Source organism: Bombyx mori, chromosome 13, assembly GCF_030269925.1.
Source record: "Bombyx mori chromosome 13, ASM3026992v2".
Lineage (NCBI taxonomy): Eukaryota > Metazoa > Arthropoda > Insecta > Lepidoptera > Bombycidae > Bombyx > Bombyx mori.
In genome coordinates, this window is record NC_085119.1 from 1,862,259 (window position 1) to 1,886,346 (window position 24,088).

Sequence of the window (24,088 nt, forward strand, 5' to 3'; positions counted from 1 at the left end):
TCGAAGATAAATGATTGGATGGCTTAATGGCTTAATAGGGAAGCCCAGTGAATTATTACTGGAGGTCAAAGGCTTAAGAAGCGGCCTAATTTGCGCACCTTTTTTTTTCCTACCTAAGCTGAGAGCCTTGAAAGGCTATATCAGGGTAACCTTAACTAGTAGGTGAGGTCACGGGGCTCAAACCTAACGATTTTCGCGCCTATGACACAACACTGCCCCTCCAACGTGGGGCAGGTTTTTTATTTTTTTATTGCTTAGATGTGTGGATGAGCTCACAGCCCACCTGGTGTTAAGTGGTTATTGGAGCCCATAGACATCTACAACGTAAACGCCGCCACCCACCTTGAGATATAAGTTTTAAGGTCTCAGTATAGTTACTACGGCTGCCCCACCCTTCAAACCCGAAACGCATTACCGCTTCACGGCAGAAACAGGCAGGGCGGTGGTACCTACCCCGTGCGGACTCCAAGAGGTCAAAGGACCAGGACTCGGACTAGGGTGTTCCCGGTGACTGATCGCACTACCTACCGTCTTAATCTCACTAAGAGAATCCGGTGCGTGAGTCCACAATACTTTCCAGATATTCATTTTCACTTGCGGCACTACATAGGCTGCACTAAAAGTATCGGGAATGGAATATTGCCACTGTTCCTGTCATATTAAAATCTTTTTAATTGAAAACTCCTTGGTTTTAAAAATCGAATACCATTTATTTATTTAAAAAAAGATTATCGGTCTTGTCACGAGGTTTTGTCAAACTTGTTTAGTCGTTGAGAAAATGGAATTGACTCGAGAAAATTCAAGAGCGATGATTTATTATGACTTTCGAAGTGGTTTAACACAAAAACAGTGTGTTGACCGGATGATTTCTGCATTTGGTGATGAAGCCCCATCCAAAACCACAATTTATCGCTGGTTTGCTGAGTTTCAACGTGGACGTGTCAAGCTCAGTGATGATTCCCGTCAAGGTCGTCCAAAAACTGCAGTCACCCAAGAAAACGTTGATGCTGTGCGTAAGCTGATTGAGGAAGATCGACATGTGACATACCGCGAAATTCAGGCAACTTTAGACATTGGTATGAGTCAAATACAAATAATCTTGCATGAACAATTAGGTGTAAAAAAGTTGTTTTCCCGATGGATGCCGCATTTGCTCTGTGAAGAGCAAAAAGCGGCTCGCGTTACTTGGTGCGTCAGAACTCTCGAAAGATTCCACGCAGGATCCTCAAATGCTGTATACAACATTGTATCAGGTGACGAATCCTGGATATACGCGTACGAACCCGAAACAAAAAACCAGTCACGAGTTTGGGTGTTCGAAAATGAGTTAAAGCCAACAAAAATTGTTCGTTCACGGAGAGTTGCAAAAAAAAATAATGGTGGCCGCGTTTGTCTCCAAAACCGGCCATGTTACGACTATTCCTCTTGAGGGACATAGAACGGTTAATGCAGAATGGTATGCTGGCATTTGTTTGCCACAGGTCGTTTCTGAACTCCGTAAAGAGAACTGCAACCGCCGCATCATCCTCCATCACGACGATGCGAGTTCTCACACCGCGCACAGAACAAAAGAGTTTTAGAGCAAGAAAACATAGAATTATTAGACCATCCGCCGTACAGCCCTAATGATTTCTATACTTCCCTAAAATAAAGAATAAATTGCGTGGACAGAGATTTTCATCACCTGAAAAAGCTGTGGACGCCTACAAAACGGCCATTTTGGAGACCCCAACTTCCGAATGGAATGGTTGCTTCAATGATTGGTTCCATGGTATGGAAAAATGTGTCAAATTTCGCGGAGAATACTTCGAAAAGCAATAAATACATTTTTAAATAGTAATGTTGTGTCACTTCGTTAATTCCCGAAATTTTCAGTGCCGCCCTCGTATTTGCCACTAGATCGAATAAAATGCTTAATCAAATTACAAGCCTCTCCAAATAGTGCCTGAAAACCGTCATGATAATCGCCTTATCGTTGCCGCCGCTGGTTACTCCCCGAATCCTGATCACGCAGGAGCAAGTCACCGTCGTCGCCCTAGACACGTCCTTACGGATCCATCAGATCCAATAACTCTTGCATTAGATACCTTCAGCTCTAACACTAGGAGCAGACTGAGGAACCCCGGTAACCGTACTCGTCGAACTCGACAAAGAGGTCGACGTGCAACCTAACCCATGCATCAGCCCGCTGAGTTTCTCGCCGGATCTTCTCAGTGGGTCGCGATTCCGATCCGGTAGTAGATTCATTCGCGAAGCAATTGCTCTTGAGTTGTTAGGTCTCCTTCGGAGACGCTCGGGCAGTTGTTAGCAAATCCCACCCCTCCTGGCTGAGCCTTTGCTCGCCCACCTGTCCTGGTGAAGCTGGAAAGGCCTCCGGGCCACCAGTAATCTTTCAATCATAAAAAAGTGCCTGAAAATGAAAAATGCAGTTTGCACTGAAACTGAGTAGGTGCTTATGTAATAAAGTATCAAGTATCATGTAATAATAGTACATGTACATACAAGTATCATGTAAGAATAGTACATATTTCGCTGTCCCTTATGAAAACTAGACCGATTTGAATATAATTTAGAAAAAATAATCATTGATAGTCTATCACTTATTTGATTTAATTTGGATAACTTGAAACTCAACTTTGCGGCTGAAATATCGAGCATGATGGCTCAGAATACATGTTAGCATCTATAATTCTGAATGCTTAATAGTCTAATAAGAAGATTTTCATTCAACGTAAACTCAAGATCGTGGCCACCAATCTAGTGGTTCCGGAAGCGTCAGCTGCACGTAAATCACAGCGGTTAGTAATCTTTTATTAATGTTATATAGTAAGTGAGAACAAGCTGGAATGTTAAAATTTTATAGTACCTTTATTTATGTACCGTGTCTCTGGCAAATAAATCATTTGAATTGAATTAAATTGAATTTAAAAGTTAAGAAGCCCGGTGCTTTCGTTTGATACGATGAAAGGTGTTGGAACCCCACAGGTAGATACCAATTTTTCTAATGAAATACGTACAAACAAAACACTTCAAGTACATAAAGCAATATTCAATGCAGAGATACCTTTGGTACATTTTGAAGATAGTGGAGATATATGTATAGATTAGATAGGCCGCATGCTCATCAACCAGTTCACATACCAAGATTAACTTTTAACATAATTTGCACACATATCTAGGAACCATAACCAAAAATGTTGATAGCAAGGCAACTTCTTAACCAGGGTAGCAAGGATAAGAAAAATTATTATTGATTCAGTTTTGGTTTGCTGTTATGGTTTTTTTAGCTTTTACATAGCACGTCTGGAATTCGTTGCCATCAGCGGTCTTCCCCAACAACTGCGACATTGGGTTATTCAAGAAAAGAGCATATTCTTATCTGAAGGGTAGGCAACGCACTGGCGTAAACGCTGGTGACCGTGGGCGGCGGTGAATCACTTACCATCAGGTGACCCGTCTTGCTCGTTTGCCTCTTAGATGTTATAAAAAAAAAAAAAAACGTGTATGTATATAATTTTCTTAATAAATACTTGCTGTTCGCTCACCGGTCGACCATTATTACTGACACCCTAAGATTTCTATTTATTTTATCTGTCACAATGATATCCATTTGTTATAAAAAAAATATCTTAAAGGTTTTTTTTTTTTTTTGGCCCGAGGGAGAACTTCCTATACGAGTCAAGAGGCGCGCGGCATATATGGGACTCCGTAAATGAAGACGTTAAAGACCCCCCACTGAATTGCGACATTCTGGGTTGCGGCAGCAAGCGTATGGTGTTAAGTGGTTACTGGAGCCCATAGACATCTACAACGTAAATGCGCCACCCGCCTTGAGATATAAGTTCTAAGGTCTCAAGTATAGTTACAACGGCTGCCTCACCCTTCAAACTGAAATGCATTACTGCTTCACGGCAGAAATAGGCAGGGTGGTGGTACCCACCCGCGCGGACTCACAAGAGGTCCTACCACCAGTGGTTTTCTGAAAAACCAAAAATTCAATAAAATAAAAGTAAAAAACCCACTGCATAGCTCCCTAGCACACTCGCCCAATGCTCGATCCCTACCTGAGGCGGAACCTGGGCAAGGTAGCGGGCTACCTCAGACAAAACTATAACTAGACTCCCAGCACAGGCGTTAGGCTGCCCCAAATAGTGTCGTTGGTATTCCGGGGGACCCCACTGGACCAAAACCTGCTCGCTAAGTCGGAATCGCGATACACCGCTAACTGGCTGTCCTAGAATTAAGTGGAACTGTAGGTCCGTATAGTTGCAGTTGCGCAGAACTGCTGTCACGCGGCGCGCTGGAGTACTGGTAGCGAAATGCGTGACTTTGTCCCACACGTCGCCCCGTAACCTTCACGAGGATCTTGTAAAGGTTGGACAATAAGTTGGTTCCCAATACTTTTATCGTCAGCACTCGCCCGTTAATAGCTAATAAACAAACATAAAAGAAAAAGGTACTGAAATGTTTCGTCTTTGTGAATATACGAAATAAAAAAACAAAATAATAAACGTCATAGCTAGCAATCTACATATTATGTTATTTCAATACCACATGTTCTTACTACATATTTCAAATGATTATTTACCTAGTAAATTTTTATTATTCTAAACCTGTAATCATATTGTGTACCAATATTGTTGGTATTTTTGACTATAAAAACGATAGCACAGATTACATGGAAGTCTAATCAAATCTTTGAACCGAGATAAGAATGTCTAACGTTGATAAAAATGACAAGACATCAAAGATAGTCTGTTATTGGCCTTCAACAACGCGATCCATGATTTTAACAGGTGAATAATATGAGTTTTCTTTTCAGTGGTAAAGACAAACAGATGCCCAATGACTCACTTGCTATGGACTGGTGATTAGACCACATAGATATAATATAATAATAATAATAATGTCTTTATTTCCCGAAAATTTTTCATTTTAAGCTAAAATAATCAAGTAGATTAAAAAAATAAAAACAAAATGTATAAGTAAAATTTACACTTCTACTACGAAATGTCTCTCGTCTCGGTGTGTCTTTCGACAAAGGCCTCCTCCAACACTTTCCACAGAATCAATTCAAAACCTTATCTTTTACTAATCTTATTTTTAATTTAGTTAATCTTAGTATTATTTATGTATTATACGTAACTATATACACGAGCTTAAAGATGTTACAGAGACCAAAACTGTATTTAGCAAGTTCCTTAAAATAGAGAGAGAATATTTACTAAATCATGTGATAAGACGAGATAAAAATGAGGTTGGTAAGAAAATGCTAACTATGAATGTGGAAGAATATAGAGGAAGAGGTAGACCTAAGAAGAAATGGATGGATTGCGTGAAAGACGATATGGGTAAGAGGGGAGTGAGCGAAGAAATGGTATATGATAGAAGAGTATGGAAGGAGAAAACATGTTGCGCCGACCCCAGGTAACTAGGAGAAGGGGAGGATAATGATAATGATGATTTACTAAAACTAAATATAAATACTTTTTGTCCCGAAAATGCCCTAAATGTGCATAATACCTAAGTACAACAGTCCAGCTCATACTGAATTTGGGCCCGGAAAATATTGAATACTTTGGGGTCGTAGTGACTGATTGATTTACAGTTCCATCGTCCACTGGTATCAGTAACAAAATGTATTCAAACTTGTAGTTTCTGTAAGCTCATAATTCAATGTAACGTGAAGGCAGAACCACCCGTGTTTCTTCAAGGCCGTTGACCCTATACACCAGTTGAATTTTCATTTCGTTACATTGCGTGTCACGAAAGAAAAGCTAGTATTTTTGGAACGAAGTTCCTTATGGGACGATGCGGAGGGGTACCCCCTCACGGGGAAAAAACGTCCGTAACGTAAGATTTTTATTGGTAATGCACACAGTGTACGACTTAGCTTTGTAATAACGTACAAATTAGTAATGCACACAGTGTACGACTTTACTTACTTTGTAATAACGTACAAAAAATAACATATTTTTTATCATTCATTGACCACGATCTCAGAATGTTCGTTTGCGCTATATACAAACTCTTATGCAAACAACCGTGACTGAAGTGTACTACAATAAGTTCTCACGTTACCAAATGACCGTGGGTTGTTGCGAAACCTCCAGTTTTCTTTTCTTTATACCTCGAATAGAACATAAAACTAATATTTTTATAATAAGGAACTTCGTTCCTATCCTATGTCCCACGACACCACACATCTTTTTTCTTTTAGAAAGTATGTTTTTTTTTGTGCTGATCATAATCAATAAGCCCTTTCAAATATTTATTTCCTTTATGATATCCTGAATGAATAAAACAACGTATAATCTACGAATGTACTTTACTTGTATTAACACTGTTTCCTAATATAAAACTGATTGAGTTGCTGTTGCGAGGCCACGGTATGAGAGCTGCTGATCTCGCCACCAGCGTAGCCGACACCAGCACCGCCACCACAGCCACCGCCAGCACGAGCCAACGGGCGGCATCCACGTACCACAGCATCGTGTGCGAGTCCATTATTTCTTTGCGTAACCACTCTGGTATTTCCGCTCCCTGTAAATAAAATAGTAAATTATACGGGCACCTAACGCTTCGGAGCTCACAAATGCTCACGTTTGGCAGCTTATTAACCATTAATATTATTATTTTTTATCCTACCTATGCTGATAGACTTGAGAAGCTACATCAGCGTTACCCTAGCGTGTAGGCTCTCGGGGTTCAAACCGGAGGTGTTACTAACACTGGCCCTAGCAAGAGCAGTGCTTCGCAGAATCTATCACCGGATCGGAAACGTGACCCACTGAGAATATCCAGCGAGAAACTCAGTGGGCTGTGTCTATGAGTTAATTTACTCATCGACCATTAATAGTGACACGGCTAGCGTATTTAAACTGCTGCCTCTCAGTTAAAACGAATAAAAATAAATGAGATCCAATTCGGACGGATACTGAATAGTTGTTCCGGATCAGTTGTAGTAAATTTCGGATTCGGTTGAATGATGTTACAACACAGCTATTCCAATACGAAAGGGCCTTCGAATTCAAATCTTAGAGCTCATTTCGGTAATCGCTTAACATCGGGTCAATGGTAAATAATTTGCTCGACGGACCTGCGTCAATGAATAAATCCTGCGGAGTTATCTATAGAGATGCCAGCCCTGTGAAGTTCATAGTAACTAAGAAGACGTAGTGAAACCGTTCGTTTCGTTGGTCTAGCCGTAATAGGAATTAATATGTCTGATTAATATACGACTGCGTCAGTGTTTTGTTAAAGATCCTTTTTCTTCTCGTCTATGTGTATCTTCGCTATGCGTTACACAGGAGAAAGTACTAATGAACGTAACGTTTTAATTATAATTAAACTAGCTCCGTTTGCAAACTGCACGTTGAGGCAAGGAAGCCACTGTTAAAGCTTAAAGTGGTCATGATCTAAAGAACTATATTCCCGGTGTGCCTACTCGTATTAAGCGATGTCAATGTTCGTTTCAAATAATATCTTCTTATTTTTCTCAACCTAATCCCACTAGGTGGGGTCGGCACAGCTAATTTTTCTCTTCCATTTTCCTCTATCAGCCGTCATATCAACACTCATTCCTCTCTCTCTCATATCGTCATTCACACACTCCATCCATGTCTTCTTCGGTCGACCTCTTCCCCCTCTACCTTGCACTACCATTACCGTAATACATCTCCTAGTCACATGCATCTTCTCTCTACGCATCACATGTCCATACCACGCTAACCGTCCGCTCTTTAATTTGTAGATTATCGAGGCTACTACTAATATAATAGTATAATAATATAATAATAATAACTAATAACGTACGTTTCTAATAATATACGTTACGATAACTATAATCTTCACGAATAACTTCCACGAGGAAGGAATAACATCTTGTAATGAAAATTGAATCCATCAAAATTGTAATTTGCGATTTTCAATGGAATTGGATCAGACTCCTCAAGTCTCAAGGTGGGCTGTGTCATTCATTTTGTCTACTGCCTTCTGCAACCACTAAATACCAAATGGCGAGTGCACCTGTTCATCTGTGTTACGTACAGTGGACCTTCAAAGACCCAAGGAAAATTTATATTATTGTTTATTCTACTTTTTAGTTCATGTATAGAAAAGAGTCGATTATCATAGTAGCAATATTACGTTTAAATGGATGGACGAGCACTCGACTCACAGGGTGTAAATGGTTACCTGAGCCCATAGACGTCCACAACTTAAATGCGGCCTTCCTTCTTGAGACACGAATTTTAAGTATCAGTTTTATACCCCAACCTTTATATCGAACCGCTTCTCAGCAGAAATAGGCAGGATTGTGGTACTTTCTTGGTGCGGGCTCACAAGACGCCCTAACACCAGCAAGATCATTCATTCATCCACAATGCTTTGATGCTTAAAAATACTGGTATTATTTTTGTGTCAAACTGAATCCCTTTGCCTAAAATAGTTCCGTACTTTAGGAAGATGGTCATACCTCTTCAATCCAGAGCAAAGGAAACAGCCCTGAGGGTACTTCTTTGAGCTGTGGCACCGATGGTACATTGCGAAGTTCTATGTTGAACTGAAGACGTTTCACACCTTTTATTACTACTCCAGTTATCTGTTGATAATAAAAGATATTAATACTTTAAGCACACGGACAATTCTGTAATAACTTTTTTTTCCGGGCCCGGCCGAACCTCCTCGCGGGGTATTTGGGTCTTGATCTGCAGATGTTGGGAGCTGACAGCGGGTCCAAGGATCTATTAGGGCCCTACCGCACTAAACGACAGTACTTCTAGACACGAACTACTTTGAAAAAAGGTAATCGGTACATAGTATGCTAAAACTATAGAACTGCTTTTGGACATGGATATCAAAAATGTGCGGGTTGTAATATCGTTGACAAGTTTTTTTTTTATGATCGAAGGTTTACTGGTGGCCCTTTCCAGTTTCACGAGGACAGGTGGGCGAGCAAAGGCTCAGCCAGGAGGGGTGGCATTTGCTAACAGCTACCCGAGTGCCTCCGAAGAAGACCTAACAGCTCAAGAGTAGCTGCTTCGCGAATGAATCTACTACCGGATCGGAATCGCGACCCGCTGAGAAGATCCGGCCAGAAACTCAGCGAGCTGATTCATGGGTTACGTTGCACGGCGAACTCTTTGTCGAGTTCGCCGAGTACGATTACCGGGGTCCCTAAGCCTGCTCCTAGTGTTAAAGCTGAAGGCGTCTAATGCAAAGGTTATTGGATCTGATGGATCCGTAAGGACGTGTCTAGGGCGTCGACGGTGACTGGCTCCTGCGTGATCAGGATTCGGGGAGTAGCGTTGACAAGAGTATCGTGCAGGACGAAAAACCTTCGAGAAACGAGATCATGATGAAATTGTTCTCGGGGATAGAGAAAATTCTAGAAGTTTCAAAGAACCTACTGGATCTAGGTGAACATAAGTGTTATGCTTCTCTTTGTCAGGCTTAATTCCGTCACCGAAAAAGTCAGCTAGTTCGTCAGAGCCCAAGTAGAAATGCGGTAAGGAAGCAATGGCAGGAGCTCCTTGGCAAGGCGCTAAGTTCAGCACGCCCATGAGGAGACATCCGTCGTGCTTCACGCTCCAGTTTCTGAAAAACATTCATGACATACGCAGGTTTATATCGAGGGTTGAAAGGCAAACGTGACTAAACGACAATAACTGCTTTATACATAAATGATAGGCAATAACCATATTCGATGCGCAAAAAATATATATTTCTAGGTCTATTAAAATCATTTCAATCCTACAGCTAGATTCGTTAAAATATAATTTTTTTCAGGTATTTCAACTTTAAATTAGTCTACTGTAAAGTTCACGCATTGTCGCTTAGTCACGTTTGCCTTTCAAGCGTCGATATGCAGATTTGACGCAATTGACACTGATACCAGTGTGCTTAGTGAGAGCTTTTTAACGTTCTTGATAGCGTAAAAGTTAACGTAAAAGTTATTACTGGTGGTAGGACCTCTTGTGAGTCCGCACGGGTAGGTACCACCACCCTGCCTATTTCTACCGTGAAGCAGTAATGCGTATCGGTTTGAAGGGTGGGACAGCCGTTGTAACTATACTGAGACATTAAAACTTATATCTCAAGGTAGGTGGCGCATAAACGTGGTAGATGTCTATGGGCTCCAGTAACCACTTAACACCAGGTGGGCTGTGAGCTCGTCCACCCATATAAGTAAAAAAAAAAACTCAAATTTGTATGGAGTTGGAACGATTGCCTCTAGGGGCGCTGTTCCTACACCATACAAACTTGAGTTAACTTTTACGTTAAAAAAACTTGCACTAAGCACACAGAAGGCCCAAGGGCTCGAATTATAGTTGATCGAATACATAGTAACTTCATCGGGAAATACGTTGATTTTGCTCAACTTGGATACCTTAAGCAAACTAAGGCCGATTCACTTAAGCCTAGTTCAGGCTAACTTAGTATTTAGTTGATCAATGAGTAAGTCAACTTATTTAATAGTAGCGGCCCGCTCCGGCTTCGCTCGGGTTTTAACAAAAATTTCAACGATATTAGACGTTGTTTTATTTTTTTAAATAAAAGAACACTTATTGCGGCATAACTACAATAGTTAAACATATCGACGTTTGAAAGGCAAACGTGACTAAGCGACAATTACTGCTTTGTACATAAATGATAGGCAAGAATCATATTCGATGCGCAAAAAAAATATATTTCTAGGTCTATTCTATCTAAATCATTTCAATCCTACAGCTACTAGCTAGATTCTACTACAGCTAGATTCGTTAAAAATTTTTTTTTTCAGGTATTTCACCTTTAAATTCTACTGTAAAGTCTACTGTAAAGATCACGCATTGTCGCTTAGTCACGTTTGCCTTTTAAGCGTCGATATGCTGTCGGGACCCTTTTTGTCGATAATAATGTGTTCTACAAAGTCGTAGTATATTATTTTATTCTATCATCAATAGTTTTCGCAGGGCACGCAATGTAAAGAATATTTTAGGTATTTTTTTTACACCTTGGGTTACATTATTGAAGTTTTAGTAAGGATCCCTAATTTTTTCAAAAAATATTATAGCCTATGTCACTCAGGAATAGTGTAGCTTCGAAACAGTAAAAGAATTTTTCAAATCGGTTCAGTAGTTTCGCAGCCTATTCAATACAAACAAACAAACAAATCTTTCCTCTTTATAATATTAGTATAGAAAATATCTTTAATCTTAAATATTAAAAATCTTAAGTCTATCTTAAATATTTAATGCCCAATGCCGCTCGGTTCCGCTCGTGTACACAGGTGATTGGGTTTTGGGCGACGAACCGCCAGCAATAACAGTCACGAAAATGCTTCATCCTCCAAAAATAATTCACGTACCTTTTACAGAAACATTTGTTGTCAGGATTAGCGCTCTTCGAACCCAGAGTCATGTCAGATATTTCGTAATAATAAGTGCTGATGTTGAAAAGGGTATCTTTCCCTACAAGACTTGCGAACAGCGATCTGTAAGAACGGTTATTGGATTCTTGAGAACTTATCTGAAATTTTATTTGAATCTTACTTTATGTTAAATACATATTGTAGTTTGTTGATTTTGTAGTTTTGGGTCGTTTTTGTTTTATTTTAACTACACGCATTTAGCGTAGTTACAGAAATTTCGTTGATCACCTGATCAGGTACAATAATATTTTAAGGTTCGATAAAACAAGTAGAAATCATAATTATGATAAAATGAACGAATTTTGAGGCGCTTGAAATTATTATTTTTACTAGATAATTGTGTTATAAGTGATGCCTGGCAAAGTTTTTATTTTTTTAATTTTTTTTTCTTAGCTAGGTGGACGAGCTCACAGCCCACCTGGTGTTAAGTGGTTACTGGAGCCCATAGACATCTACAACGTAAATGCGCCACCCACCTTGAGACATAAGTTCTAAGGTCTCAGTATAGTTACAACGGCTGCCCCGCCCTTCAAACCGAAACGCATTACTGCATCACGGCAATAGGCGGGGCGGTGGTACCTACCCGTGCGGACTCACAAGACGTCCTACCACCAGTAAAAACGCAAAACCAGTAGCAACGCCAATTACCTGCATATGTCCGGTTCAAACGTATAAAGTTTCTCCGGAATGTTCCCATCTTCGAGTGGCGGGAAAATAGTCGAGTCTGTACCATTCAGCTGACCGCAGTATTGGTCGTCCCACGCTGACATTATCCGCTTTCCTTGGTATGAAATAACATGCCCTAAGTCCGATAGATTCTCAGTACCACGAACCATCTCGTATGGCCCAGAGACTGTACGGTTCATCTGTAATTTCAGAAAAAGATCAATACTGGCATTATGGTGGTGTCAGAGCATGTTGTAAGCTTGCACATTTTTTTTATTTTTTTTTTATTGCTCAGATGAGTGGATCAGCTCACGGCCCACCTGGTGTTAAGGTGGTTACCGGAGCCCATAGACATCTACAACGTAAATGCCGACATCTACAACGTAAATGCTGCCACCTATCTTGAGATATGAGTTGTACGGTGTTTTTACAGTACAACGACTGCCCCAGCCTTCAAATCGAAACGCATTACTGCTTCACGGCAGAAATAGGCAGGGTGGTGGTACCTACCCGTGCGGACTTACAAGACGTCCTACCACCAGTACCACAATCGTGTCATTTCCAATATGTAATATTAATTTATACCCGTACAAGCCAAGGGGGAGTGTTCAAGTTAATATCTCATATCAGAGTACATAGCGGTTTTATTTTTTTTAATTTTTTTTATGATTGAAAGATTACTGATGGCCCGGAGGCCTTTACAGTTTCACCAGAACAAGTGGGCGAGCAAAGCTTCACCCAGGAGGGGTAGGATTTGCTAAAAACTGCCCGAGCGCCTCCGAAGGAGACCTAACAACTCAAGAGCAATTGCTTCGCGAATGAATCTACTACCGGATCGGAATCGGGATAGCAGTACTGATGCAGTGATGGCATACATCGCTACTGTGTGCTCCGGCGACCATTAATTACCACAAGACCTTCAATTGTATATTTGCATTTATTAAAATTATATTTTGTTATTATAGGAAGTATTAGAATCTGAATGATTCAAGTCTTACATGAGAGAACATGGAGAAATAAAATCCATTGGCGCTTTTCGATATTCTCATCGTTGGAGGCTTTTCCGCACGAATCTTGCCGCAGATTAACCCTGAAATGAAATAATTATTTATTGATAACGTTAATTTTACATAAGTTGTATTAAATATAATAATAATAATAACAAACACTTAAAAACGCCCATTAAGGTATGTGTGTGTTGCTTAGTCACCATAAAATATAATAAATGATTTGCATCTCATATTAAAAGCGTTAATCTTTTTACGATAACTTTTTATATAGTTCAAATCTCCTGATTACATACATAAATAATTGCTTTGACTACGTCGAATGTTTATCGAGATTACATGAATGATGTTTTTTCTTCGTATTATTATGGTTATCCGAATTGATGATCCAAAGCTCAAGTACAGTTATATTTTTTTTACTTAATGTAGAATCCACTCGATTCCGTCCTAAATTCGGATTTGACAGACCCGTATCAAAATTCAAACTGGACAATATATTATATATACATATGTATGTATATATTGTTAGATACGAAAAGAAAATATTGTTTAATGTGTATAGTTAAATGAAAATTACATTTAATTGTTAATTAGTTAGTCGAAGTTTCAAAATCGTAGAAATGGAGGGAACCATGAAAATTCAATGCGCCATTTTCGACGCGGTCCGGGCTATGAAGCAAATTCACAAGACAAACTTGCTTTGATTCGTTCATGATAGGTTAATATTGACGATCGCATTCTTGGAGCGTTTGGGACGCTAATTTAATGAGCGATGCCTTGTGGTAATAACACGGTTAATGTTAAAAAAGCACTCAACATTTCAATGGCACACTCCGGTTGTATTTGCGTAGGTTTTTCGTGACAAACTGAAAAGGCAAAGTCATACCCATAAGAAACAGCTCTGGTACATCTGAAAGTATAGAAGAATCTAAAGTTTCATGCCAATTAACAAGAAAGGGAATAAAGCCTTTATGGAAGCATATTTACACGCATCCCACCAGTACCAGCGAGTTGGAAGCTTGAAATGCTGTTTCTTAGTTTATTGTTACTAGATGATGACCGAGCTTTGTTCGGTTTTTTTTCGATAACGCCATCTTGTTGTGTCTTTAAAGTAGTTGCTCTCAATTAAGAAAAATTGTATTATTATTCGCCAATAGATGTCGGGAAGAGTTGATTATTGAAAACACGAATAAAACAACATTTTCTGAAAATAAATCATAGCTAGATCGATTTATCGCCCCCGAAATCCTCTGTATACTAAATTTTATGAAAATCGTTGGAGCCGTTTCCGAGATTCAGATTATATATTATATACAAGAATTGCTCGTTTAAAGGTATACGATTATGTATTATATTTATTGTTTTTATCAATAAAAATATTCTGCATTCGACGAGAAGACAAAATTCCTTTTGTACGCACCATTTCCTGTACGTCAAGCACGAGTATCTATCGAATTCGTAATGTAAATGTATCGAGTCCTCGATACGAAAACGGATCATTACATTAGATGGTAGAACTCGATAGCTAGCCTCCTAGATTTACGTTACCGTATGTCAAAGCAATTTTCGTGCTCTTGATTATGAGTAAAGTTTCGAGTTTCGAAAACGTGATGATTCGATTGCTTATAGACATCTACAACGTAAATGCGCCACCCACCTTGAGATATAAGTTCTAGATCTCAAGTATAGTTACAACGGCTGCCCCACCCTTCAAACCGAAATGCATTACTGCTTCACTGAAATAGGCAGGGTGGTGGTACCCACCCGCGCGGACTCACAAGAGGTCCTACCAGTAACGAAACGAAAGTAAGTAAATTTATTTGTGCTGCTGAAATTAATTCTTTTTAAGGACGGTAGGGGCATTGTTTAAATCCTATACTTATATATTATTTCTTGATAGCGATACGAATTCCTTTTAAGTACCCCAAGCACCGGTCAACGTTCTCGTCGAACGCGTCGCTTGCGACGAAGGGCTCGGCGAGTAAATTAACCCACAGAGTTTCTTGCCGGATCTTCTCAGTGGGTCGCGTTTCCGATCCGATGGTAGATTCTGCGAAGCACGGCTTTTGCTAGGGTACATATTAGCAACATCGTCAGGTTTGAGCCCCGTGAGCTCACCTACTAGTTGAGGTTACGCTGATATGGTGTCTCTAGACTCTAAACCATCAGCTTAGGTAGGAAAAAAAATACGAATTCTTTTTTAATAGTCATTCGTGCTCGCCCCTCTGGGTACTATTAAGAATTAAAAAAAAATCAATAAAGCGAATAAGGGTGGAACCAGTTTCAATAATGAACATAGGATGAAACTGACGAAAGTAATCATATTGACATTGCTATTTATTTTATGTAGCGATTTTTTTGTGACTGATATATTAAAAACAGCTCGATGAGATTGAAATGAAGGGAAGTAAATAAATAAGGGATTTATTGTCTATTTTTTTCTTTGACATCTGTATGCGTAGTTTTCGGTGATCAGAAATATTATTATGGAACAGTGAACAATTTATTTTAGTTCCGTTTGTGTGTTATATGGAATGTATCTTATAATATCGATACGATCATATAAAATGACGCTTCAATAGGCTTAATTGAGAATTCCTGAAGATAATTTCAGGGAATTGAATACCTATTCATTTCGAAGCACAAGGCTCGTGCACGTGTCACACTCAATTAGGCAAATTTAGTAAAAGCTCTTTTTATTCCCTTGATATATTATAAGTTTCGTAAATATGCCGCGAATATATTATTATGTATAATGGTAATGCGGCTCTTACCAAAGGACGGGTCGTCTCATGTGGCCGCATTTAAAAAATATATTATGTATAAAGTAAATTGTGTGTATATTGTTGTTATATATATTGAGGTATAAGGTTGATTTCATTCTGTTTGTTTACATTCTCAAAAACGCCGACTGCGGCGAAGGTGGCTTGTGTCGAAGGCGGAAATAAAATTACGGGGATATCATTTAGCAATATACTTTAGGTGTAATTGTAATAAGGTTCATTTTACTTTTTTATTAGTCCATTTGACGACGCGTTTACAAAGGATATTCAGTTGAATACCTAGATATTGGAATCGATATCGGATCGGAATCGCGACCCGCTGAGAAGGCGAGAAACAAAACAGGCTGATGCTTAGGTTAGGTTACACGTCGAACTCTTTGCCGCCGTTAAGTATTCTCTACAAGCCTTGTTTGAAGAAGGACATGTCATAGCGCTCGAGAAACACCGTGGAGAGAAGCTTATTCCAAAGCCGGATGAGATGAAAATCTTTGGAAACGCACTGTTAATCTAAATCGTAATAAACGTGTTTAATCTTATAATTGTAACAGTTCGTATATTTAAGGGTATTAGTAATAAAATTACTAGAAAATGGCTGATCGGAATGGGATGAAATTTAATACTAAGACGGTTTATATTCCGTATTACAGAAAGCAGATGTGATACTTATTATCGTGGTCAACGACTCGACCCGGGCACCGGATATGTCTGCTATATATATATATATATATATATATAAGCGTGACAGTGCGTTTTCTGATTCGAGATTTCACATATCATTTTTTTTTTCCTACCTAAGCTGAGAGCCTTGAGAGGCTATATCAGCGTAACCTTAACTAGTAGGTGAGCTCACGGGGCTCGAACCTGACGACGTTGCTAACATGAACCCTAGCAAGAGCCGTGCTTCGCAGAATCTACCACCCGATCGGAAACGCGACCCAATGAGAAGATCCGGCGAGAAACTCAGTGGGCTGTGTTTGAGGGTTAATTTACTCGTCGAGCCCTTCGTCGCAAACGACGGGTTCGACGAGAACGATGACCGGTCACATACCAACGAATTCAACTGGACCAGGGAATAATTTCGGATTTTCTGAAATACCAGTTAAATTGAAAGCCATATTCGAAAGCTTTAATTGAAATGATGGAATTTTCGAATATAATGTACCTCATATCCGTTCTCGGGAATTAAGTTCTAATTCCTTGAAAGTACACAATCCTATATAAGTGTGTTAAGGTAAATATTTGTGTTATTCGTACAAGCAATCTTGTCGAGTGAGAGACAAATCTTCTTCCATTTAGTTTACCGATTCAACTAAATGTGGTAACATTTCTTGAATTATTCATGTCATGTTTCAGATGACTTTTTAATTCTATCCAAAACGTATGTGCTTAACAAGTTTAGCTTAATTGTCTAAAACTAAAATAACTATCATTAAAATAATACTTATAATTATGATTTTATTCAGACCGCATGCACCATTAAGAAAATGTTGTAAATGGTGTCTCGTTGAAAAAAATACTGTAAACATTTGAAATTCAAAGCGCTCGCCTGATAATGTAAAGCAACGTCACACTAGCTAAAGGTGAGGCTAAAATCGTATCTTAATTAGCAGAAGAAATGGAATAAAATGAAACCGGCTTATAAGAAAACTTTTGTTTCAAGTAACAGATTTAGAACCAAAAAACTTGCAAAAAAACAATAAGTGTCAATACTTGACTGAGCGCAACAACGTCTCTCCATGCTGAGACAATTAAAGTGGCGTCTTTTCGTAAAAACTTCACTACCTTAACTACTTTCTCTTAACTACCTTCCTAATCGCCAGTAGCCTCGAGGCTATCCTGGCTTCTCCCTGTCTGGTAGGAGAGCTCGCGGCGTTCAGTCTGAGAAACGTTCTTCTATTCAGCCCACAGATGTCCACTGCTGGACATAGGCCTCCCCCAAGCCTCGTTACAATGACCGGTCCTGCGCTGCCTGCATCCAGGACCCACGCGAACAACAAGAGAGCCGTTGCTTACTTGAAAATCTTGTTGCCTTAGCAAGAGCAGTGCTGAGGTGAGCATCGCTTTTTCAACGACTATCATCATTATCATTCTCCAGCCCTTCTCCTGTCACCTGGGGCCGGTGAAACATGCTTTCTCCTTCCATACTCCTCTATCATAAACCATTTCTTCGATCACTCCCCCCTTACACATATTGTCTTTCACGTAATCCAACGCTGGTTAACGCTATGTGGAAACTATTAGGGTATATTAAGAATCTGTGATTGATAATTCGAGGGGCGTTAGTACGGGAAATACATGAAAGGTAAAATATTATTACCGATCTACTCGCGTATTTTTAAATTATCAAACTAATAGGTACGAAAAATCAGAATTGAGCCATCGACTGTTTTAGACGACTTGAAATTTTGCATATAACATGCAAATTCTTAATTATAGTATTCCGAATTTCGGTCTACCGAGCAAAGACAGTTGCTCGCTTGAGAATCCTTAGTTTGGAGTAGATACTTAGAGATTTTACTTAGATATAGTATTCAATTTGACTTCGTAGTGTGGATAGTCCGGATCTTAATGATAGATTGGAATCCCTGAGCGTACGGGATTTTAAGCGATCTTACTGAATTTAGTGCTATAAAGATCTTAATGGTCTTATCATTTATATTTTTACCACCGCACTGTTAACTTTCGGAACGCAGTCCCACAGTGTCCGGAAAATACAGTCCTACAGCGTGAGAATTCTTTGTTTTTGTTGAAACGGCAGGGTCATTCTTACCACGTATCGACACACTGATGTCGCTAAAAACTTTATCGGAATTTTATATACTCACATAAGTTTCTGATGCAAAGTAAACTATAATTAGAGTAAAAAAAAATTTTCTTTCCCCATTTTAAGCAACATTTAGAACATTATCTCAATTAGTCGTGGTGATGATAGCATATTAGTCAAAAATGAAAATGGTTAGCTCATCGCTTATTTTGCTAATTATCATTAAATAAAACAGAACGTATTGTGTTCAGCAGAGTCTTGGAAGAGCTCTCTGGTGTCCTCTTTAACTACCAATATCGCCATAGACAGAATTCCATTCAAAAATCAAATATGTACGTACCTAAAGCTGTATTATCTCCTTCGCAGTTCAGAAATAAGCCATCGAAGAAGAGATCTTTCACTTTGACGGTCTGGAACGGGTCGGTGAGGTTGGTGAAAAATTGTTCTAATGCTCTGTTGATCATTCCGACAGCAGCTGGCATCATTTCTTGGACTGATATAATCGCAGCCTGAAAAACAATGCATCCTTCAATATTTACCGGCTGTTTGTTTGCCTCGTGGCTCGATTTTGCAGTGTAGTTGGATTCCCGTTCTTAGTTATTATCATTGTGAAATATATTTATTATTAGCTGACCCGGCAGACTTCGTAGTGCCTCAGTCGATAAATAAAATACCTAAACTTTTGTATAAAATAAACTTAAAGAAACAAAAGGAATCCGTGCGACGGGGGACACATCAAAGGGAAAACAACATTTTTATTTATATTTAATTCCGAGCATTTGCATATTTATCTACCTTTTAAACCTTCTGTGGACTTCTACAAATAATTCAAGACCAAAATTAACCAAATCGGTCCCGCCGTTCTCGAGTTTTAGCGAGACTAACGAACAGCAATTTATTTATTATATATAGGTATATATAGATAGATTAATTATTCGTTAAGTGGCTACTGGAGCCCATAGACATCTTCAACGTAATTGCGCCACCCACCTTGAGATACAAGTTCTAAGGTCTCCGTATAGTTACAACGGCTGCCCCACCCTTCAAACCGAAACGCATTTCTGCTTCACGACAGAAATAGGCAGGGCGGTGGTACTTACCCGTGCGGACTCACAGGAGGTCCTACCACCAGTAAAAAGTTGCCTGTACCTTTATTATCTCTATTATCTCAATCATAAAGGGTTTTAATTCTTCATTATATAATTGATTTTGTTTCCATGATGCTCAGGCGATATCGAAGCAGAGCCGCACGCGATTATGTAAGGTTCGTAACCTAACCTAGAATAGCCTTGTCAATAAGGTAACTGCTAGGAATAGAAGAACATTTTTCTTGAATAAAACAAAATATATTTTTAATATTACAATACCCAACGCGTTAAATGTAATGTGTGTTGTCTTTGTGTTGGCATTTGTTCGAGGTTGGCTCAAGGTCACTGAAATTATAAAATCCAATACATTTTTATAAAATCAACAACATGTGATTATTTCTCCATATTCTTATAGTGAATTGCCAATAAATATCTTCTAAAACGATGAGTTTGAGTTTTTGTTTTGTTTTTTTTAAGAATTTTTTTTAGCGCGATTAAAATTGATTACATTCGAAGTTTTAGCGCGAGAATTTAATATTTATTATGAGCTGTCAGATTATAAGCATTATTAATGTTTATGGTGTTACGAAATTCATTATTACATTAGTCATTATATTATTTATTGTTCCTCCATGGTTTTTATAACGGTGAACAAAAAGTGATTTAATTTTTACATCACGATAATTTATTTATTGGATTATCTTATTTTTTAATACCGCTTAATTGGGAAAAACATGGCTGACACGTTGAGACGACGTCATAAAGAATATAATGAAAATGATTTAGCCAAGATTAAAACTGAAAAAGTACTTTTTTATGACGGTGGTGTTGGATACATCGCAATGGCGGCTATAAGCACGGTGTACTATATAGTATAAATGGTAATAATATTATATAATATACTTCTAATACATGTTTCAAGTCAAGTGCTGTAATTCACTTTTTTTTTCCTACCTAAGCTGATGACCTTGAGAGGCCTTCAGTGCAACGCTAACAAGTAGGCGCTCACGGGGCTCAATCCTGACGACGTTGCTGACACTAACCCTAGCAGTACTCCGCAGAACCTACTACCGGATCGGAAATGGGACCCACTGAGAAGATTCGGCGAGAAACTCAGTGGGCAGTGTCTGTGGGTTAATTTACTCGTCGAGCCCTTCGTCGCAAGCGACGGGTTGAAGTCGACGAGAACGATGACCGGAGTAATTCACATTGGATGCTTATGGGCTCTGACCATTTAACACTAAGTAGGCCAAGGCAAAAAATAAACTAGAAGAATAAAACTGCTGACTGTTTGTATCAACTTTCGTAGAAGGGTACGGTCCAACTCATGGTCCACCAGGTTTAAATGTAAGTTTTAATGTAGGCAGCGGCTTGGCACTGCCCCTGACATTGCTGACGTCCATGAGCGACCTGTGACCGCTTACCATCGGGTGGGCCGTGTGCTCGTCTGCCTACAAAGGCAATAAAAAAAAAGAAAAAAAAAGGTTCCCGGAGTCAACAACACCATTGGCAAGTCATCTATTGATTCAATAATAGATTAAATCAATCATTTTAATTGATTTTAATCGATTAAACCTTAATCGTATTGACTTTGCACGTATCATTTTATGAGTCGTTAATTGATTTAAATTTGAAAACTCAGAAACGTTATTGTTTGTTTTTCTGAAAATTCTTCGTAAAAAACCCGCATCTTTGATTTATTAAAATAATTATAGCTCGGTAATCGTTTTTTGATGTTCGAACAAGCAATTATCTAGCACGTACTCTATTTAACAATCTTGCTGATTTTTTAAACACACGGAAGAGCTATATGTATGCAGTCCTAATAAAATAAAGAATATTATTAAACGAAGTCTGTAGTCAGAAATCTTTCATGGTTCTCTGAACGTAATGTTTTTAGATAATGTATGAGTGAAGTAAAATACTGGAATTGTTTGTTTTTTTCATTTTTTCTTCGTGGCTCGATTGCATACATTTTTTTACAGCTTGTATGGTGGTAGTACAAGGTAGAGGAGGAAGAAGTCGACCGAAGAACACATGGATGGAGTGTGTGAATGACGATATGAGAGAGAGAGGAGTGAGTGTTCAGATGACGGTTGATAGAAGAGAATGGAAGAGAAAAATTAGCTGTGCCGACCCCACCTAGTGGGATAAGGTGCGGAGAACAACTTGGATGTCGTCCACAGTCTCGAGTAGTGACGTGAAGACTTCAACTGTATTGCGTAAGCTCTGTATCGCTCTTCAAAGATCATCAGGCACGACTGTTTCACGGTAGAAACAGAGAGAATGGTAGTATCAACTGCCAATAGTCTCAATTTTGCTCAATTTACGAATATTGCTTAAATCATTTTGTTATTCAAAGTGCTCTAAGTACGTATTTTCTTTGAAAAATTATCTGCCGCCTTAGGCCGCCTGTCCACCGGAGCGGAGCGAGGCAGTGGAGCGGAGAACGGAAAAATATTATCCAATAAAATGGCACAAATGATTTTGACAGGCAACCTAAGGCGGCTGATAATTTATCTAAGGATTTGAAAACCGGCCGAGTCGGATGTTCGATTCAAGGACCCCGCGAGTCTTATCCTTTAGGCTACGACGACTTTTGTGAAGAACATCGACAGGATCCTACAAAACTTAAGCGTAAGAACAACAAGAATTTAAAAGAGATATGAGAGAAACAAGTTTAGAAAAGAGTTTGTTTGGCCGGTTTTTCTGAGGACTCAAAAATGATGGTGAGCTAACATATTTTGAGTTTGACAGTGAACAGCTGTGTTGACGACAATACGATGATTTATAGGTGAATTTAATGTTATTTACGAGCTACCGAAAAGGTGTCTCAAAAGTAAAATCAACTGTTAATCTAATCAATTTCTTTGTTAGCGAATAGAGGGCGCAAAGAAAAATAAATTTAAATGCTTATGAGTATATTTGTTCTAATAACTTTAAGGTAAAGCCTCTGACACCGGATTTTTTGTCCGTCTTCTCGTTTAAGAGTTACGCAAAAACTTAATGGTGTTAAGCTTTTTTTTTTTTAGTTCAAACTATGATAAGCCTCATCGTACATAACCGGTATTTCTCGTTATGTTGGCGGGAGTCGACGATATAACAAGAAACCATAATATTTCGTTAGTAAGTGCCCCCAACGTAAATTGAACTCAAATTTTTTTAGGTGTTTGAAGCCGGGAGCGCTTGCGTGTATAGATAATATTAAGAAAATAATAACGATAAAACATTTTCAGGTTTCTTTAATAATTGAAAAAAATTAAGTGTGCGATTAAACAGAGATTGTTTGTAAGACTTTTATATGAGTAAAGGGATGTTTATTCTCTTAGGGCCCTGCGAAAGGGGAACATAAATATATATATACCTAGTCAGGTCATAAATTCTGTCACATGTTTAATGTAAAATAATTGAAACAAGTTTTTTCATTATGTAACCATTCATATACCAAAATGAACTTAACAAAACATAGATTCTTACGACACTAAAGTTTATTCAAAATGACCTCCGTGATTTTGAATACAGGCCTTCAATCTGCGCGGCCAGTCGTCTGTCGCAGCACGAACGAGGTCCATGTCAATATCGGCGGCTGCCTTAATCAAGGATGTCTTGAGTGACTCCAAATTGGGATGAGGCTTTGAGCACGCCTTTTCCTCCAAGTGTTGCCATATCTTGTAATCTAACGGATTCAAATCTGGACTGGAGGAGGGCCAGTCTTCGTGCCGGATGAAGTCGATTTCACGCGCCGCCAGCCAGTCTTGTGTGCTCTTCGCTCTATGAGCTGGCGCCGAATCTTGTTGGAATACCCAGTGCCTGTTATTGAACATGGTATGAGAAACAGGTTCCACAAGGTTCGTCAGGACTGTATTTTGATACACAACTGCATTCGTTTTTACACCTTTCTCACAAAAATGTACCTCTGTTAAGCCCCAATAAGAAACTCCCAACCATACCATGAGCGAGGATGGAAAATGACCTCGTTGGACACGCGGAATACGGTTGCTCGCTTCTTCACTACTGTGTGCGTACACCTTATCATTTTGTTTGGTGTAGCTCTCTTCTACGGTAAAAAATTTTTCATCCGAAAAAAGAATTTCCCGATATTTTTTTCCCGCGTACCGCTTCAACAAAGCGCGGCATCTCTTCAGTCTCAGGTCCATTAGACGAGCATTCAAACGATGTCCTGTTTTTCTTCGATATGCCCGAAGCCCTAAGTCTTCATTTAACACCCTTTTCACCGTGGTTCTGCTTAACCACATCTGAAGGGACAACAGTTTCTGCTTACGTTTGGGATTTCTTTGAATTCGCGCCTTCACAGCTTTTATCACTGCTGGAGTCCTAACAGACCGAGGGCGACCACTTCTTGACCT

At 39.1% G+C, this 24,088-nt stretch overlaps 1 protein-coding gene across 43 annotated transcripts in view; it reads right to left on the bottom strand.

Moving 5' to 3' along the window:
* Nucleotides 1-6,311: 6,311 nt before the first annotated feature.
* The window catches only part of LOC101746805 (sensory neuron membrane protein 2), a 53,599-nt gene continuing 35,822 nt past the window's right edge, over nucleotides 6,312-24,088 (bottom strand). For 20 of the 43 annotated variants that reach the window (XM_062671696.1, XM_062671693.1, XM_062671690.1 and 17 more), the window contains 7 exons: nucleotides 18,974-19,142; nucleotides 13,078-13,169; nucleotides 12,062-12,279; nucleotides 11,351-11,476; nucleotides 9,411-9,597; nucleotides 8,477-8,602; nucleotides 6,312-6,543 (listed from right to left, as the gene is read on the bottom strand). In XM_062671696.1, coding sequence (XP_062527680.1) covers nucleotides 6,316-6,543; nucleotides 8,477-8,602; nucleotides 9,411-9,597; nucleotides 11,351-11,476; nucleotides 12,062-12,279; nucleotides 13,078-13,169; nucleotides 18,974-19,142 — 1,146 coding nt within the window. In that variant the 3' untranslated portion in view covers nucleotides 6,312-6,315. Of the gene's footprint in view, nucleotides 6,544-8,476; nucleotides 8,603-9,410; nucleotides 9,598-11,350; nucleotides 11,477-12,061; nucleotides 12,280-13,077; nucleotides 13,170-13,903; nucleotides 13,997-18,973; nucleotides 19,143-24,088 lie in introns of all 43 variants that reach the window. The other 23 variants (XM_062671668.1, XM_062671677.1, XM_038014825.2 and 20 more) reach the window with 2 other exon arrangements.